This window comes from Squalius cephalus (assembly GCF_949319135.1).
Source record: "Squalius cephalus genome assembly, chromosome: 17".
Lineage (NCBI taxonomy): Eukaryota > Metazoa > Chordata > Actinopteri > Cypriniformes > Leuciscidae > Squalius > Squalius cephalus.
Genome location: NC_137138.1, coordinates 8,889,569 through 8,909,051, shown reverse-complemented (window position 1 = coordinate 8,909,051; position 19,483 = coordinate 8,889,569). Strand labels below are relative to the sequence as shown.

Below are 19,483 nucleotides of genomic sequence, written 5' to 3'. Positions count from 1 at the left end.
AATGAAAAAACCAACAGTCAACTATATTCTGCTGAGTGCTCAAAAGCCATGGCTGCACATTTATGGATTAAACGTCACATTTGTAATTTATTTAGTTCCAAAACAGAGAGTTGACCTTCAGTTAATCATGTGAAGGTACACTATATATATATATATATATGTATTTTGTTTTATTATTATTATTTATTCATATTTTATTTATATATAATTTTTAGTACTTATATTTTTAGAGGTATGTATAACAGTTATTATGTTTTATTATATTATTATTTTTAAATATAATTATTCTCAATACTAAAATGTGTAAAAAATAATAATTATTATTACACTATTTTTGTGTGGTACATTTATTTTTATTACTAGAAATATACTCAATACTACTAAAAAGTACAAAAAACTTTATTATTAAAAAACTCACTATTTTAGTGTGGTACATTTGTGTATGTATAATATATATATATATATATATATATATATATATATATATATATATATATATATATATATATATATGTACACACACATACAATATATATATATTTATATTTAACACATACACAGATACACAATGTAAATATTGTAACCTTTTTTTTTTTCTTTTCTTTTTTTCTTGCTGGCCACAATCTAAGCGAAACATCTGAAGCTAGTTTGTTGATTTATAATAATTTAGCCAGCATGAATTCATGCCCCATCCATCCTAACACTCAAATCACCCGGCTTTGACATTTCATACTCAGCATATTGATCCTGCTCTAGATTAGTCCACACAGCGTGTAGAATAAATGAAGGCATGGGCTCAAGCATCGTGACCAACCAGAGAGCGTGAGCATGAACGACTGCAGGTGATAGATCACCCTCACTCTGCAACATCACAGCAGTTATACTGGGACCCAGCATGAGCTCGAACACCCCGGGGCATGCTGTAATTCACCTAAAATATCATAAATCACCCTGGCTGACTTGACTTGGTTTTTCAGCAAATGTTTACACAAGTATTGCATATTATGCATGAAAAACATTTTAATTATTAAAAATGTTTATTCAAATGCAAACACTTTTAACAATAAATGTCCCCTTCCCTTTCTGATTATATATTTCTTTTCATAGGAAAACAGTTTAGTTAAAAAAAAAAAAAAAGGCTTCAACATGGCTTATCCAATCAGATTTTAGAGCCAGAACTATTAGTTTCATGATTGTTGTTCAAACATTACCTCCAAACGGTTTATATCCAGACTTTGAATAAACCAATTTAATAATTTATGATATTTACAGTGGAACTGAATCAACACTGAACTAACTTCAGCTAAACAATGACACTTTCTTTCTTTTAGAGCTGCTGTACAGCCGAAATGACCTGTTTGCTTCATTAAATCATAACCCTGTTATCACTGTAAAGCTGCTTTAAAACAATCTTGTATAAAGCGCTATATAAATAAAGGTGGTTTGACTATAATCAGATGACTTCATGTCTAGAAAAATCTCCAAACATTACTTACACATCTTGGAATTCCTCTAAAGACTTCTGTGGTGTGAAGACATTTAATAAGCTGATGATCTGGAGGAGAAAAGAAGAGAAGAACTTTAGTAAAACATGAAATTATACAATGATACACCATTGGATTAATTATTAAAGGAATAGTTCAACAAATATAAAAAGTTTTGAGTCCTCACATCTCGAGTCCTATAATTGTATGACAATTTCAAATGAGTAACCAAATGCTCCATTGGATTAATTATTTAAGGAATAGTTCACAAAAAAATTGAATTACAGAACATAGTCCTATAATTGTATGACCATTTTTAAAAAATATTTAAATAAATATAGATATATTTTTAATTTGTTCCACAGGCTAATAACAGCACACAGGTTTCGAATGACATAAAGGTGAGTAAATAATGGCAGTACTGTCATTTCTATGTGAACTATTGCCCAGTTATTTTTCTTGAAAGGAGGCTGAGAGATTCATAAAAGGACCGTTCAACAGTCAATAAAAGCTGAGGATGATAGAAAAAGCACATTTGTATTTCTGTCACGTCCCAGCTGTCCTTTATAACCCGAGTCTCAGAAAGAGAGACGACGAGAGAGAGAGAGAGAGAGAGAGAGAGGGGGGGGGGGGGGGGTGACAGGAGATCTGGCAGCAGCATTGTGAAGTGAACTCTATAGTTGCCAAAAAAGTGTTTCATCTGTCTCTTAACACTATCACTCCCTTTCTTTCTTTGTTTTTCATCATCCAATGCCACCAACCTCCACCAAGCTCTTTCTCTCGGCCTGAGGATCGTGTGCTGTACTTGTGTTATGTACAGTAATGCTAAATATGGCCAGTAGGCACAATATTCTTGCCTTTCAGTTTAACAAACAAATCATCTTTTTAATTTCTCTATTTCTCTAGAACATGCATGCACATCAACTAGGCCTGAACAAATGGGTCAATCCAATGGGACAACGGGTGAGAGATATTGAGCTCTGGCACTCACGTTTTTGTGATTGACACATTTCATAAGCACCAGCTCCCTGTATGCTCGCTTGGCGTGAGTCTGGTTCTGAAAGGGTCTGCTGAGTTTCTTAATGGCCACATTTCTGTCCAGGACGGCGTCATATCCAGCACTGCCAGAGAAAGAGAAGAGAAAGCAATATTAACGTATGGGAAACAATAGGTGCGTCCCAATGTGCGTACTTCTGCATTATTCTATGACGTTTTGCAGTATAAATAGTGTGATTAGTGTGTTCACACTGAAAATTCTAAATTAAAAAAAACTTTAAATACCCAGATGATGCACTTAATTACCTGGAAGAACAAAGTTAGGAATGTTGGACACTTCATACACTCAACTTTCGCGGCTTTAATTAGACTCTGATGTTGAATGAGAAAATAACCTTGTAAAATTTATAAACTACACAAATGAAAAGAATGAAATCATTTCATTTCATTTAAATGTTTAATCCATTCAGAGTGGAATTCAACACAATTCCCCATCTAACCATTGGCTTAAAAGCAATATTAAAGATGCAAAGTGCTTTTTTTAATTTACAGCAAATTTTTAGCAGAATATTTTCATAATATGAATTTGCATTTTCACATTTTCACAAAGAAATATTTAATGTGTTAGGTAATGTTAGGTTTTAAGTTTTGGTTCTGTGTAAATGAAATCGTCAGCACACGTCTTGTTTTCAGTTTAGTTAGATGTAATGCCAATCACAATTCAGTATGCAAATAAATGCAAAAATGAAGACCAATCACAAATCAGTGAGCAAATATTACAATGAAATCATCAGTGTCAGTTATATTTTAAATGGACAGCACACTGAACATTCTATTTATGTGAGTTAACCCTTAAATGCATGAATGTTTCGCCAATCATTTTAGTGACCCGGATCATCTAAAATTAAATTAAATGAGTCGCAATTCAGTTTCCTGAATGAAACGGTATCTTCATTTAACAAGTATACCTGGAGGCCAAAAGGAGGCACTAAATTATAATTAGCAACAACAACAGCATTAATAAAACAGTGGGTGCCCGTCTCAGTTGTTTCCTGTCTTTCACTCTGAGAATATTTATATTGGTCAAAAATTGCATTAAAACTGTCATGATAAAAAACTGTCATGATGAAATTGAGGGCCGAAATCTTATATATATATATATATGGTTAATGCAGCAGGAGAGCTGTTGTTTAAAAGCACTATATTATTTATGACTAGACCAGGTGTAGGGAGTGCTAGCAGAAGCCATCATGTTCTAAAAGCTACTGAGGTTTATGACTTAATGCTTCATCCCACAAGGCTGCACTGGGAAAAGTCTGCTCTTTAACCATGTTGACATGCGCTGCTAAAGCTTAAAACGCCATTGTTAAAAAAAAAAAAAAAAAAAAAACATCGCATAGGACCAGGAAATGCAGCAGTAATTGAAAAAAATATTTCCTCCTGTGGCACTTCATGAAGCCACAGACAAGTTGAAAAGTTGAGAGTATGCCATTTTCTGTGGTCAAAACTGACCTTCACTGTTTTAATGCCCAATAAAACCTATTAAAAAGCCTTGTGGGTGAATAAAATGTGTGATGTGGATTTGCTCAAGAGCGCACTCTTTTTCAGCTTTCAATGCAACCTTTTTTTTAACCTCGACTGTAATTCAAAAGTCAAAACCGCATGTTTGGAAATGCATGTCTGCATCTGAATAAGTGTTAATTGGAGAACGCACAGGCCCATAAGGATCTTTGATTCACCTATGGATTATTTGAGAAGACAGTGAGAGCTGTGGGGTTTGTTATACAGCAGATGGTCAAAGCAGAAGGGGGTGAGGTACATCAAAACAGGAGAAATCCTACAGTACATACATGCATACACATCAGGGTTATAGTTAACTAAAACTAAAACCATTAAAAAAAAATCATTTCATTACTTGAAATTATAAATGTAATATTCAACAATATTCACTTTATATTCAAGGGCACAAAAAACTTGATCGGTACAGCCATAATAAAAATAAAAATATATTTCAAATATTAATAAAAACTGCAATAATATCTCAATGATGCTAAAATAACACAATGAAAGAAAATCTACAGAATGAGCTAAATCAAAGTAAAATCACAAAAGGAATTCCAAATGCTTTGAATATGGTAAATATTGACAAAAAAGAATTTAGTATAAATGTAGGCAGGAAAGATATTCTCTGAGCGACAGCATGAAAGTTTCTAAAGCACTTTTTTTGGAACCGAGGACTGATGTGTCCATGGTAACGGCAGTTTCAGAGAATTTTTTTTTTTTTTTTTTGGGCTAATGGCAACCATAGATACCCATTTGTGTCAAAGATGATGTCATGGCTGTCTCTCTAGGTGGTTAATGCATTGCAGTTTTGCTCTTCGAGGGCCCTGCCTACAGGCAGCTGTCACAAACCAGACACCATTTTAACTACTTTAACACCACATATTATTCTACAGCATAAGAAACAGTTCATACAAATAGAAAGACCTGACATATAACCACGACATCATATCACACTAGTAAAATCTAAAGGAATAGTATTCTGTCATAATTTACTCACATATATATTATTTCCTCTAAGCAATACACAATTTTTTATGTTTTGTCAAAAGTGCGTGTAACGAAAATGATAATTGGTAATTCATATTAGATACAACTCATGTTCATATGACTTGTCCTCAAAACCATATGATAGATTTGTATGAAAAATTTATTGAAATTTAAATAATTTGCTGAGGATGAGTAAATGATGACATGATGACATGTATCCCTTAAAACTCATCTTTGATAATCAAAAAGATATATTATCTTTTTTTTCACAGTGAAAATAATTTCTTCATGCCTTAAAATAGCTTGAATGTAACTCTACACCCTTGCTTCATTTAGTATACACAGAACCTTGAATATGCAAATTAGCCCCGCCTCCACTCACTCACACCAGCTCGGACTTCCTGATCCACTCGCTCAACTGTAGTAAATGCTACACAATGACAAGTAGAAAACTGGTTTAATTCAGCCATATATGTTTGAACCAGAAACAGATTCAGAAGAAGAAGAGGAAGAGAGAATTATACAGGCTTGTCTAGAATGGGAATGTGTTTTAAAGGAACACACCGACTTTTTGGGACTTTAGCTTATTCACCGTATCCCCCTGAGTTAGATAAGTCCATACATACCCTTTTCATCTCCGTGCATGCCGTAACTCTGTCTGACGCACCCACCTCTAGCCTAGCTTAGCACAAAGACTGGAGGTAAATGGCTCCAGCTAGCATACTGCTCCCAATAAGTGACAAAATAACAAAAACATTTTCCTATTTACATGTTGTGATTTGTACAGTCACAGCGTGTATAAATAACAAGGTCACATGAGACACAGCCATCTTCTAACCATATAAATACTGGGAACTATATTCTCAAAAGGCGAAGCACTGCTACTTCTGCGGAGTGATTTGCGGAGTCACGCGGTGACTATACAAATCACAACATGTAAATAGGAAGAATCATCTTTTATCAATTAAATACATTAAAGACCATATTTAATCACTATAATCGAAGCACAAAACATCTCACGGCGCAAACCCAACACTGAAGAACTCTATGTGGAGAAGAAGTGGAAAAGGAGTCACTGACAGCCATAGTGGAGTTTCGTGACAGCCTGGTGAAATTAAACACAGCCTAGAGTAATTAACTTGACACTAAGTTCATCACAGTGTTCAGCCCCTCTGCCAGCTGCTCAAGACTTCAGCTCAGAACTGTCCTACCAACTTGTTTGCGCTCTCATTATTTTTCTTTCATAAATGACAAGAGTCTTTGTGCCTGAGATTGCTCATTGCATACTAGGATTAATCATAGACTGTAATAAAATATGGACGTAGAATCCGTGACGTCACCCTTAGGTTTCTGAAGAGCATTTTTGAAGCCCAAAGTGGGTGGAGCCGGACAAAATTAGCAAGACTTAAACCACTTTCGGTACCAGGCTGTAAACATATATTTTTTCTGCTGTAAAGTTGGGCTTTTTATGGGGGTTCTCTCATGGGATTGACTCTCTTTTGGAGCCTCTAGTGGCCAGTCGATAAATTGCAGTTTAAGTCACTTTCGTGTTGGATTCAAGAGAGAGACTGGACGGTTCCCGCTTGGTATTAATACATAGCGTGTAATCTACTGTTCAAAAGCAGTCGTGCTGCTTAATATTTTTGTGTAGCCTAAACCGTGATGCATTTTTTTTCCCCAGCATTCTTTGAAAGTTCAAAAGAACAGCATTTCTTTAATATAGAAATCTTTTAAATGTCTTACTGACCGCAGACTTTTGGGAAGTACATGCATGAAAGAATAGTATGCAACAATATAGTAAAAGTTAAAAAATTGTAGTATGCCATTCCAAACACTCACTTTGATGACACACAGTGCCACTTTTCCACTTGATTTCCTGAATAATCAATATCCCAACGGCTCTGTGACAGATGGCATGTACAATAGCGAGGACTAAAGCTACCGTCAGCGAAACACAAAAATATGCAAATAACATATTGCTTTCTTCCAATATTTGGGACCAAAAGTCCCCATAGAGTCTGACAGCATCTTTTTGATTCTTGAGAAATTGCCTTTGTATTGCATAATGGACTATATTATTCAAAACAATGTGTGTTATGCTGCATTTTTTCATAATGTTGTTGAGAATGTTGTTTGTTTTTCTAGATGCATGTACATTTACTTTCTTGGCGCACACCTTTTTACCCAAAATGCAATATTGGAGAGAGTCCTGCCAGGCATTGAATCTCATTTTCTGTTAGCGTACACAGTCAGGAAATTGGCGTGTGTGTGATATGATAAATTATTAGCGACCAAACCTTTAGCAGCATCAGCACGATGCCAGATGCTCATAGCTCTATTACTCTGAGGAAAGCAGCACTGCGTCATCTAAATATTCAGCATGTAGCTTTCCAACATGGACTGTGAATGATTTGATGGATTAGTTTAATAACTCCACAGACACAGCTAGCTAAACTATGCCATGAAAACGTTGTAACTTAACTAACATACTTAATATTATGATAAATGTTTGGTTTGTTTATAGAAAAGAAAAACATATGATATACTGTGAAATATTGTTACAATTTAAAATAACTGTTTTCTATTTTAATACATTTTCTAATGTAATTTATTACTGTTTTATTACTATTTTCAGCATCATTACTCCAGTCTTCAGTGTCACATGATCCTTCAGAAATCATTCTAATATGCTGATTTGCTGCTCAGTTATTGTGAACAAAAACTGTTTTCATCATTGATAATAATAAGAAATGTTTCTTAAGCACCAGATCAGCATATTTCAATAAAAATTCAGCCTTGTCATCACATGAACACTGTAAATTACATTTTGAAATATATAAAAAATAGAAACAGTTAGCAATAATATTTCACAATATTACTGTTTTGTGTGTGTGTGTGTATTTTTTATCAAATAAATGAAGTCTTGGCGAACAGAAGAGACTTTCTAAAACATGAAAAAATCGTAATTATTCCAAACTTTCGAAACGCTATCAAAACCTGGTACTACATTTGTCAATAATAGAAAAGTAATTAGGCTATATTCTGAATTCAAATTGTCACAAACAAAAAAATAATAATCAAGTTGTAAATAAAGCAAAGATTAAGCTATTGGAGTACGGTTTACAAGAAAATTCTATTAGTCTTTTTACTTCAATCAATCAATCAATCAACATTTATTTGTTAAGCACATTTAAAAACAACACAAGTTGGCCAAAGTGCTGTACATGTCAAAAATTACTCAATAAACACTCAACAAACATTACTCAACACAAAACAATGGCTCACTATACAACACTGATCAGTGTCCCAAAACCTTCAAAATGTCATGTTTAATTCAATATGTTACTTGCCGATTCTTTGTAATTATTTGTGAAATTTACCAGCAATTTCTTAGCGAAAGATCTTGCATTCTCAATTGAAATGATATATGAATCATCCCTACAGTGATTGTATGTAAACTGGCTGTCGTGGTAAATTGCCAGATTTTTGCGCAGATTTGCTATTCAAATCAGTCAAGTGAAATTAGTTTGTAAGTAAAAAAAAAACGGCAAACTAACCTCTAAGCTTTTAACATTTTGAAAACATTGTACAGCAATGTAACCACAACCAGTTTCATCAGGGTCTGTGGAAGACATGTTACTTTGCACAATCCTTTTAAACTGTCCTTCTTTTGCCTCTCTCTCTCTCTCTCTCTCTCTCTCGAGAATGATGTGGCGTTTGTTAGGCTAATGCCGCTGCCATGCTACATCATGTGACTGCTGCTGAGGAGAGGAAGTTAAATTAGATCAGGGTTGTCCATCCAGCAGGCAGGATTACTGCAGCCAGCAAACCAGCCAGAACACATCAACAATGCCATTAACAGTCCAGTCCTGCCTCTCTGCCTTCTCCACAACAAACGCACCGCTGCCACTGAAACTCAGATGCAAGGAAAGAGGAATGGGGGAGGGAGAATGCCACACTCGTCAAGATTACCCAGTCCACACATTAGCCACGACTCAAAAATCATAAGGTTCGGATTTTGGGAAGCGCAATAAACGGATGGGTTCTTTTCTGAAACTCGGATCCAAATTAGCTTCCGTCTACTGGGAACGTCTCGGTTAAGCATGTAACCCTCGTTCACTGAAGTAGGGAACGGAGACGTCACGTCGGAACGTGACCGACTGAAAGGGAACTGCAATTCATCACACACCCTGCCAAGAAATCCCCAAATATCGCTCTTAAAACTCAAAGCCTGTTGGTTGAGAATCATTATGACATCCATAAGGACATATTTTCACGATAAAAACTCAAAGAGATGCACCATGGGTACTCACCACACTATTCCCTGAGCCCCAGAACCAATGGGCTTTAGATTTTGGTACCGTTTGAGAACCGTGAAGGTGGAATCTCCTACTTCCACGCTGTAGAACTGGTTGTCCACTTTGCTTTTGCTCATGTTGTAATGCTGGGCAATGTAAGAAACATCAACTTGTTTGCCAAACCCCTGCGTGGAGAAAAAGATGGATGTATGAGCAGAGAACATCATATAACATGTGTTTAGACAGTTGATAAGGAGCTCCAAAGCACTTGTGGGCTATTATTATAAGTCATAAAAAGCTGTGCAAATGATTCTATGATTCACCTTATTAGTGATATAAAGAGGTATGGATAAAACTGTTTGTATTCTCTTCATCAGCACTGGATATGAAAGCTCATTTAACACTGTAAAACCACAGATGAGTTTGCTTAAATGATTTGCAGACAAATACATAATTGCTATGTGTAGACCTTGATATTTAGGTCAAACCACCACACACTAAGCAACTAAATTAAAATAATTAAATGAAATGAGGTGTCACAAATGAGTGAAGAAAAATATTACAACAATTACAATCACAATTTGAGAAGAGGCCACAGCAAGACTCTATATCTACAAGCCAAAAAATAAATAAATATGAATATCAAACATGGAAAGCCAACAAATACTGCTAGTAATTGTCTCACTTTTGAGATACAAAGTAACATTTTAAACATATGTGATGAATTAAGTCACTATTTCTCACTATTGTGATTTTATATTTCAAAATGTGGCTTGTCTCTTAGCCCTGCAATTTTATATCGCCCAATTGCATCTTAATTTCACCTAATTATGTTGCAATTTTGAGATAAAAAATTAAAGTTGCACGGGATATGAAATGATGTATATTCCCAGCTAACAAGGAATGTTCTCAGAAGTTTGTCTGGAAAAGGTTCTCTCAAAGTTATGAACAACGTTCTTCCAGTAACGTTTTGTTCAAAGTTATCTGTTTTTTTAATAAAATGTTATTTATAATGTTATTTATATTTTTTTAAAGAACATTCAAAAGTAACATTGCCAAAATGTTTACAGAATGATAAAATGGAAATTTTCTTTAACAATTGTATAGCCAAGATTGTTCAGAAAACATTCAGAAATAAAGTTTTCATAACTTAATGGCAACATTATCAAAACATTCAGAAAACATATTTTTGTAAGCTGGGTAAGAGCATAACATCTAAACATTTCAGTTTCGCTACTAGAGAGAGCATCTTATCTGTGCTTGGCTAAAGATCTCAGATATCACACTATATTAAATCAAACTATCAAGGTTATCAAGGGTCTCTCTGTTCTGGAGTTCATGCCAACGACGGCACAAGGGCCAACTGTGTAATCGATTGTACTAACTGTCACATAGTGAATATATTTCGGGTATACCGAGGGAGGAAGCTGTCCACATAATTTCACAAGCTAAAATGGTAATAAGTCTATCTTCATTATGGGAGTAACCCCTCACTGCAGTGCCCCCCTATTAAACTGACTGGGCTAATTTGAAGCTAATGAGCTAAGATTTGTGATAATTGCTGCCTTTTATTGAAACAAGGGATAGAGCACATAGAATGGTTTGGTTTTATTATTGTGGTGAAATTAGTTCTGTTCCAAAACCTAATGAGCAGCCTAGATGACATTTTAATGCAAAAAGCATAAAAATTCATAACAATAATAATTGTTACATTTATATTGCGCTTTTCTCAGCACTCAAAGCGCTTTACACATGGAAGGTGGAATCTCCTTAACCAGCACCAATGTGCAGCATCCACCAGGAAGGCCCTCCACACACCAGCTTACTGGTGGAGAGCGATGAAGCCAATCAGTGTACGGGGATGATTAGGAGGCCATGATGGATGGGGGCCAATGGGTACATTTTGGGATTTTTAATGACCACAGAGAGTCAGAACCTCGGTTTAACGTCTCATCCGAAGGATGAGTAGCATACGGAAATATTGGGTAAAATAATACATTTTTCACATTTAATGAATATATAAATCAGGCATGTGATTTATATATTTGTATATTCAATTATTATTATTATAAAAAATGTATTTTAAATGCAATATTTAATAATAATAATATATAACATTATAATACAAAATGTTATAATAAAAGTATTCATAGAATTATTATTATTATAAACAATAATAATTGTTATCATTTTTATTTTACATTTATTTTATTTTACAGAGCAACAGTAAAATTACAATATTTTAAAATAAAATAACATTTATGGCTGCATTAATTTATTTGCTTTCAAACATTTGAGCTTTTATTTTGACGGAAAACTGCAAGAACCTTAACGCTCTTCTTTGTTGACAATAAAAGATTTATTAACGATTCTCATTATGAATTTAGGAAGATGGTTGGCACACTTGGCGTTCCCAAAAGCAAATTATAATTGACTCAAATACACAGCACTTGCAGAGTAGCATTTTCTGTGAATCGAAACTGAAAATGAACACAGTGCTGTGCTTTACTCTGAAACATGCAGTGTGTCAGACTATATATTTATATAATTACATCACAACAGTTGCAATCTGATGATCGCACTAAGCCATATCACATTCTCACAATCATGCAAAATTTTTACTCAAATTTGGCGCTTTGAACCTTGGCTAACATGCAATAAAGGGTGTCCCGCATATGGCGTTGCGAACTCGCACAGCGCTGTCAGAAGCAATCCGTCCATGAAATAAATCTATTAGAAAATACGTGCAGTTTATTTAGTAGTTGTTTAAGGCTATTTGGCGATTTCAATCATCATACAATAATCAGCCAAACACCAGCACCCCAAACAAACATTTTTCGGATTTTCGAATTTACGCAAGTCAAGTGAGTCATACTTGAAAATGTGAAAATAGAACAGAACAATTTTTTTTTATGAATATATATTGAAAACAAAAATACTATTTTACCAAATATTTTTGTGTTTTTTCGAATATTTTGTTGTCAAGTCAGGTCAAAATCTATTCGAATCAGTTGAGAGTCAAGTCTCCCGTGCCCCATATAGGCAGTAGCCAGGTTCTGGAACAGAGCTGATACACTTTTAGGGGTATGAAACACACTTGGTTCAGGAGTCAGTTGCCATTTAGTCACTTAACGGACACATTTATTTGAAGTGACCCACAGAACACTTCCTACAGTGACAGTCCCTGTGGAGGACACAGAGGTTAAGTGTCTTGCTCAAGGGCACAGTGTTGATTCATGGATCAATCCCTCTGGGATTTGAACCTACAACCTCTTGGTTAACAGAATCTTTATCCACTAGTCAACTGCCCTCTTGACCTGGGATCTGTATGTCACACTGAAGGTCATTCTGACAGGTGATGAGGATCATTTAAGGCCCAAACGAAAAGGACAAGAACCCCAAGGAACATATGAGGTGGCTTATTGAATGTTTTGCTGTGCTACTGTGATTACTGTAATTCTGGGAATAGATACTGTACTTCATATTTATCAAGCAGAGGGAAGTTTCATTATGTAACTCTATCATTAACAGGACATTATACAGTATTCTGATATGTAACCTGATATTGAATCATTGTGTTTCCACTGTGTTATATGAGAAAATTTGTTACAATATAGCAGTTACAATACAAATCAGGTCAACAAAATATTCTGTTTCTTGACTCAAGTCAGTCAATCTAGAGCCCTAAAATTAAGGAAGATATACATCTGTAAACTGAATTTAAAATGATTGTTCATTCTGTCTCTGTCACCATTTACTCGCCTTCAATTTGTGTTGATGGGGTGCAAAAAAACACCAACTTATTTTTGTGCTCCATAGAAGACAGAAAGACATATGGGTTTAGAACAACTTGAGTTTGAATAAATGATGGCAGAGTTTTCATTTTTGGTAAACTATCAACAAGGCAAAGCATTTGCAACCCATTATATTTCAGAGTGAAACAATATTGTGATGAAAAAAATCACTTTCCCGGAAAAAAGAAAGTCCGATGGGTTTGCAACAACCACAAGGGTGAGTAAATGATTCGGAATTTCTTTTTCCCTTTAAGTGCTTTTAATTTGAATGATATATCTGTATGACTGCATTGATTTTAGAATGCATGCATATTTAAAGTGTATTAAGATGCTCTTAATGCATTTTGGGAAACCCGACTCAGAATGGCTTGGAATGCCGCGAGGAACTGATCCTGTGTAAGCTGTACATCTTCCTTAAGGGCCCAGACATGCTGTCACCAGTATTTATTTTAAGCAATGACACATCCACAAGAATGACGGGCAGAATGGAAGTGAATGAATACTCTACCTTTTAATTTACCTGTATGGAACACACACCTGACAAAAGGCAATCTTCACATCCAGGACAGGAGCACTGCAGTTATATAAGAAACGTCTGTTCATAAATACCTGAAACACAGCAATACAACAAGAAGGAAAAGATCAAAACAGGATAAATGGTAGGAATTTTCCCTCTCTAAACTGATATTGAGGTGTTCCGTAACGCTCATTTCATCTCCAAATGTGCTCATTTCTCAAGATGGTTTTTTTTGTTGCAAATATTGATATGTGCTAAAAGAGAGAGAGCTGTGATGATAAACAACACTTTTTCTTTTTCTCACATCTACCATCTTGATTCTGTCTCAAAGGCCCTGCCCTGTGGATATAACGTGTCTCGGCACACTGAGGATCTATGCATTATGTGCTGTGCGTATGTGTCTGAGGATACAGGCTTTCCAAGAATAGTCAGTGTCATCCAGGAGTCAAAGACAGTATGATAATTTGGTTTGATTATTTCTTCCGCCTGCTCTGCTCTGTTTCCTGTTACATTTTTTTTTTCTCCCCCAAGGGACGAGAAGGAGCTTTTGGTAAGCGTTGTGCACCCTGCCTTTCAAAGCTACCAAAGCCCTGTGGATAAACGTTAAATATTCATTAGTGTTTTCCAGACTTCATCTCAGTAACAAAGGTATCAATCAATATAAATATCAATATTTATATATTATTACCAATAATAAATTAAAATCTGTATCACAGATTACAATATCGGCCATCAACAAATCCTTTTAAGCTATTTTAAAGGCAGGGTAGGCGATTTGTTCCAGAATTTTTTTTTTGGAATTGTATTTATGTATATTATTCAATACATAAAATCACAATACTGCTCACTATATTTTTGAGGAAATAAAAGCAGCCTTAGTGAGCATGACAATTCATTAAAAAACATGAAAAAATCTCATCAACCCCAATGTACATAAGCTAAAATCAAGTCTTACATTCTTTTTTTGTAAATATTGTACCTTTAAAATAATAAAATATAAGGCATAATATCTAAAATACCATAAATGGTTGTGCCTTCGACACATTATTTCTAGATGATGGTTAGGATGTGTCAGTGATGTTCACGCTGGTTTTGATTGGCAGCTTACAGCTGTGTGTGTAAATGGCATGAGGACTGCCCACAGCCCACGAGTGTTTGTCAGATGACTGACATTAACAGCACTGCTTTCATTTCCTTTTCACAGCGGCTGCCAAACCTGCACTGATGCTCTGAGACAAAGAGCATGATGGGATATGCTGCAGCTCCATGATGATAACCTTAATATCATTGATTAAAATGACTCAATATGATGGAATGAGGGAGACATCTTAGAGAGAGAGATCTGAAATAACTCCTTGTTCAGTAATTTGCAGGTGCTGCTCCTTAATTACTATTTTCCTTCATTATTTGCTGTCTGGTGTTGGTCCAATAACAGTGCATATGTGTAAACTCCTGATCAATACAGAAAGCTTCATAAACACAAGCATTAAATGAGTGATTATTTTGCTGCTGTACTGCAAATAATGATTAATCTTACACAGATTTAATTATGGCAGATTTTTTCCCCCCACTTTTAATCAAAGCAACATGCTTTTCTATATATTTCAATACCTCCTTAAAGTAAAAACATTTCATTTATTGATGTAGCACTTACGAATCATGAATCTCACAATTATCGAATCATGTCCTCATTAGTTTAGTATCTGATCCTTTCAGAGTTGGACAGTAATGAAGTACATTTACTTGAGTACTGTACTTAAGTACACTTTTTAAATATCTGCACTTTACTTGAGTATTTTTTTTTTCAGGAAACTTGTTACTTTAACTTCACTACATTTGAAACACAAATACCGTACTTTGTACTCCACTACATTTCTGTCAAGGTCTTTGAGTAGAAAGTAGTTATGTTATGCATGATTTATTTTCATCTCTAAAATATGATAGTTTTTTGCAGGTGACAGACAGCCTCTTGTAGGGTCACGTGTCGTGAAGTTCGGCGATTAGTACGATATCTTTCTACTAGTGATCTGTGAGAGACAGTTTCGTTGTCACAACTAACGGTTTGAAAGTTTTGTTTTCATGGCAAATAAGTATTTCTGTATAGGCAGTTATACAGTTATGGTTGTGTAGCTGGGGGTTTTCTGATCAGTCTTTACAGACTTGATTCAAATGTGCATAAATGGATACACATATAGATGTGTACTTTTGTGGGAGTGTTAGGAGTGTTAAATAAATAAAAAATGAAGTTGTTTAATTTCTCTAGGTTTTGTAACATTCTAAAAGCTCTTAATTCCACAGATAAACTGGTCAGTGTATTCACTAGGTTGCTTCAGAGGCATAAGGTACTGTAACAATGCTACAATTATAAAACAATGCATTGACATTTTTACTTTTGATACTCAAGTACTTTTAAAAACAAGTACTTCTGTACTTTTACTTAAGTAAAACTCCGTCTTTACAACTTTTACTTGTAATGGAGTAATATTTGACCAGTGGTATCTGTACTTTTACTCAAGTAAGGAAGTTGTGTACTTTTGTCCACCTCTGGTTCCTTTATACTGAAAGCGATTCATTCAAACATTCCGACAGTCTGTTACCATGGCGGCAAACCAATACTTTTTTAGAAAACAAATGAACTTTTTCAAAACTGATTTATAAAAACACCATTCGGCTCAGGAGAGCATCCTTGAACAGATTTCAACAGTCTGAAGGCACACAGATTTGTATCACTCACATATGGTAATACGATACAAACTCCTGAGATATTGAGAAGTTACTGTAAGCAATTTTCAACAGCACCAAACAGAACAGAAAAAATAAATAACACTCTCAAATTCTCCCCCTATCTGCCACTGTTCAGAAAACAAATAACCCTGCTAGCATTTTAAAGAGGACCTACGGTATTATGATTTTTTTTTTTTTTAAACATTTGTTAGTGTGTAATGTTGCTGTTTGAGCATGAAAAGGTTGGCAAAGTCACAAAGCACCAAGTCACTGCAAAGGGAGTTATTCTCTATATCAGTAAGCACTGTTTCTGAAACGCCTCGAATGTAGTCTTTCGTGCTTTTGACCAATCACAACACACTGTGTGTCCGAAATCGCCCCCTATGCCCTCATTCACTATTCCTACATTGGTCCAGTAATATTGTCAACTTGAAGGAGTGAATGAAAACGAGTGAGTGAATATGGACACTCACTCAAAAAATTAATCTTTGCCTCTTGTTAAATTTAATTAATTAAAATAAGCAAAAGTAACACAACTGTTTAATATTTTGTCACAACTTAATTTAATTGTGTTCAATCAACCTAATATATTTAAAACTGAAGTTTACTTAATTCATTTGTGTGAAAACTACATAAATCATTTTTGTTGACAACTAACTTGGCAGTGGATCTGTAGTTCCCAGCATGCTTTGCAAGGGACTGCATTAGGAGGGTAAATTTAGGGATTAAAGTGTTATTTTATGTGTTTTTCTGTAAATGGAAAGATGTTTTTTAGTTAATGTTAGTGTTTAATATTCACTAATGTTAGAAACTTAGAGGACTTTCTGTAATGTTTTTGAATTTTGTGGTTACCATTATGCAGAAGAGTGGCGACTGTGTTTAGTTCAGGGCTGTGGGCCCCAGTATACTCTATACATGCATTAAACCTCTTCCGCAGACCTGCATAAGTGATATTCAATATTACTCTGTGAAAAGTAGTTTTAACTAAACTGAACACTAGTAGTTCCTATCATTAGAAATAACTGTAGAGTCAAATGAACTGAAATTATAATGTTGGTGATTTTAGGCAGGGCAAAAATTAAATGTAGTCAACCTGACCAAACTTTATCTAGCAGGAATGACTAAATTAATTTAAGTTCATACAACAAGATTACAACAAATCATTTCAAACTAATTAGATTTTGTTGGAAAAATGTAATTCATTTTCGTGGAAAAGTTTTCCTTAATTTAATTAAGTTCGTTCAACAGCTTATTTTTTTGAGCAGAAGGGCTGCCACTTTTGCATAGTTTGTGCTTGCTGTTTAATAATCATTTGATACTTAGCAAACTGGCAGCTCCAGTATTAAGATGAAAATATTTAAATCTCAAACTCTGTCATGGAAACTATGTATAAACCTTAATTAAACAATTTAATAATCAATTAAACAGGAATATATACCTGTATGATATTACGCTGCAGCCACATTGGACCAGTGGTTTGGAAAATGGATGGATGATTCAGCTGCGGGCGCCATCTTCTGGCGAGACGCGGGAATTCGTTCGGCGCGACCTTCACACGGTTGTGCACTCGTTGTTGCAGTGCATTGTTGGATTGAATGAGTGCACTAGATAACATCCACTATGGTTTCGGACACCACTACAAATGGCTGTCCCCTCAAATAGTGCCCTATTTAAGGGTATAGGGGGCGATTTCGGACATCTTGGAAAAGGTGCTGCAATAATGTACAATAATGTTTTTTTAAAACATACAAGCATGAAAACCTATTCTAGTAGACCCCAAAAACAAAATCAAGACTTTGTAAAAGGGCATAATAGGTCCTCTTTAATCATGGTACTCCAATTACTATCTAAGCAGGATTAAAGTCACATTTTACACACTTTACCTCTGTAAACTGACATATTTCTGAGTGAAACAGGATATTCAGTGAGAAAAGATACAGGATGGGGCTTATTTTATCCATCGGAAATCGCCTGAATTGTAAAAAGTGAATGCTACAGTCCAATATGGATGAGGAACATAGGAAAAAAATAAATAGATACAAGACAAGTGAGAGAAAAAGGTCAATCTATGCTTCTCAACACCTTCAACTGAAAGTTTGTGTTTACTGCAGCACCAGCTATGAATGCTAAAATAAAATCACACCAAATCAACACTTTCACCAAAGGAACAAAAACAGAGAACAACGAGGATGTGTTTGTGATTTTTAATGAACAAAATATGAAGCTAGCACATGCTTATCATGCTGCTATGATGCTAGAGGTTTTTTTTAGCACAATCCTGTGCGGTTTCTAGGGTATTCTGGGTTGTTGTTATAAGGCATTACAAAGGTGTTGATTACTAGCCCATGTCAAAAGAGCTCTTGCATTTACTATTCCCTATATATGTCCCTCTTTTTTCAATAATAACAGTGATGCTAGACTTAGCAAATGTCACTAATGAATGGACTGTGTTTTATAGGAGAAAACAGACTTTTCTTATAGAAATAATATAACAGCAAACATTAGGAGTTTGGTGTGGCATCAAATCAAGACTACTGGTTTTAAAGTCTCCATAGCAACATACAGTATTTCACACGATCCTCTTAATTTAGACATTATCGATTGCTTAGATAAGCTGAGATACATACACTCTAGAGCTGCTCTTCAAGAAATGTTTGGCAGCACGGTTGAGCTGCACAGAAATATTAGGCTATCTATAAAGAGGAGGATATGGCAAGGTCAGGCCTGATGAATGAGACCGAGGATGGATGAAGAACCGTGATAAGTAAGTGATGAATTACTGAGTGCAAATATGACATTAACAGACAACAGGACGCAAGCACAGAGCAGGAACTCTGCCTCCCCAAGGGTCCAAAAAGGCCACAGCTACGGTAATAAAACTGATGCCTGCAGATTAGAAACAGAGCTAGACGGATGCACAAAAAGCCTTCCTATTGTGGATCAAGCATCCAACCTCAAAATACAGAATAGAACGGGTGAGTTTAATAATACTGGATTGTGAGTAAGCCCTCTCGTGGTATTGACAGACCTATTGATTTGGTTAGGGTGCACAAGATATTTAATAAACTCAATCTTCAAGCCTGTCAACAGAGTGATGTGAAGGCACATACATTGAGTTTG

At 35.1% G+C, this 19,483-nt stretch overlaps 1 protein-coding gene across 21 annotated transcripts in view; it reads right to left on the bottom strand.

Moving 5' to 3' along the window:
• mapk10 (mitogen-activated protein kinase 10) overlaps positions 1–19,483 on the bottom strand; it is a 63,206-nt gene that overhangs the window by 24,383 nt on the left and 19,340 nt on the right. For 10 of the 21 annotated variants that reach the window (XR_013818784.1, XM_079846930.1, XM_079846943.1 and 7 more), the window contains exons 2-5: positions 13,660–13,731; positions 9,344–9,513; positions 2,476–2,605; positions 1,497–1,555 (exon numbers count right to left, since the gene is read on the bottom strand). Coding sequence is in view for 20 of the 21 variants with exons in the window: in XM_079846930.1 (XP_079703056.1) it covers positions 1,497–1,555; positions 2,476–2,605; positions 9,344–9,513; positions 13,660–13,731 (431 nt within the window). In the remaining variant the exon portion in view is untranslated. Of the gene's footprint in view, positions 1–1,496; positions 1,556–2,475; positions 2,606–9,343; positions 9,514–13,630; positions 13,732–19,483 lie in introns of all 21 variants that reach the window. The other 11 variants (XM_079846945.1, XM_079846933.1, XM_079846935.1 and 8 more) reach the window with 2 other exon arrangements.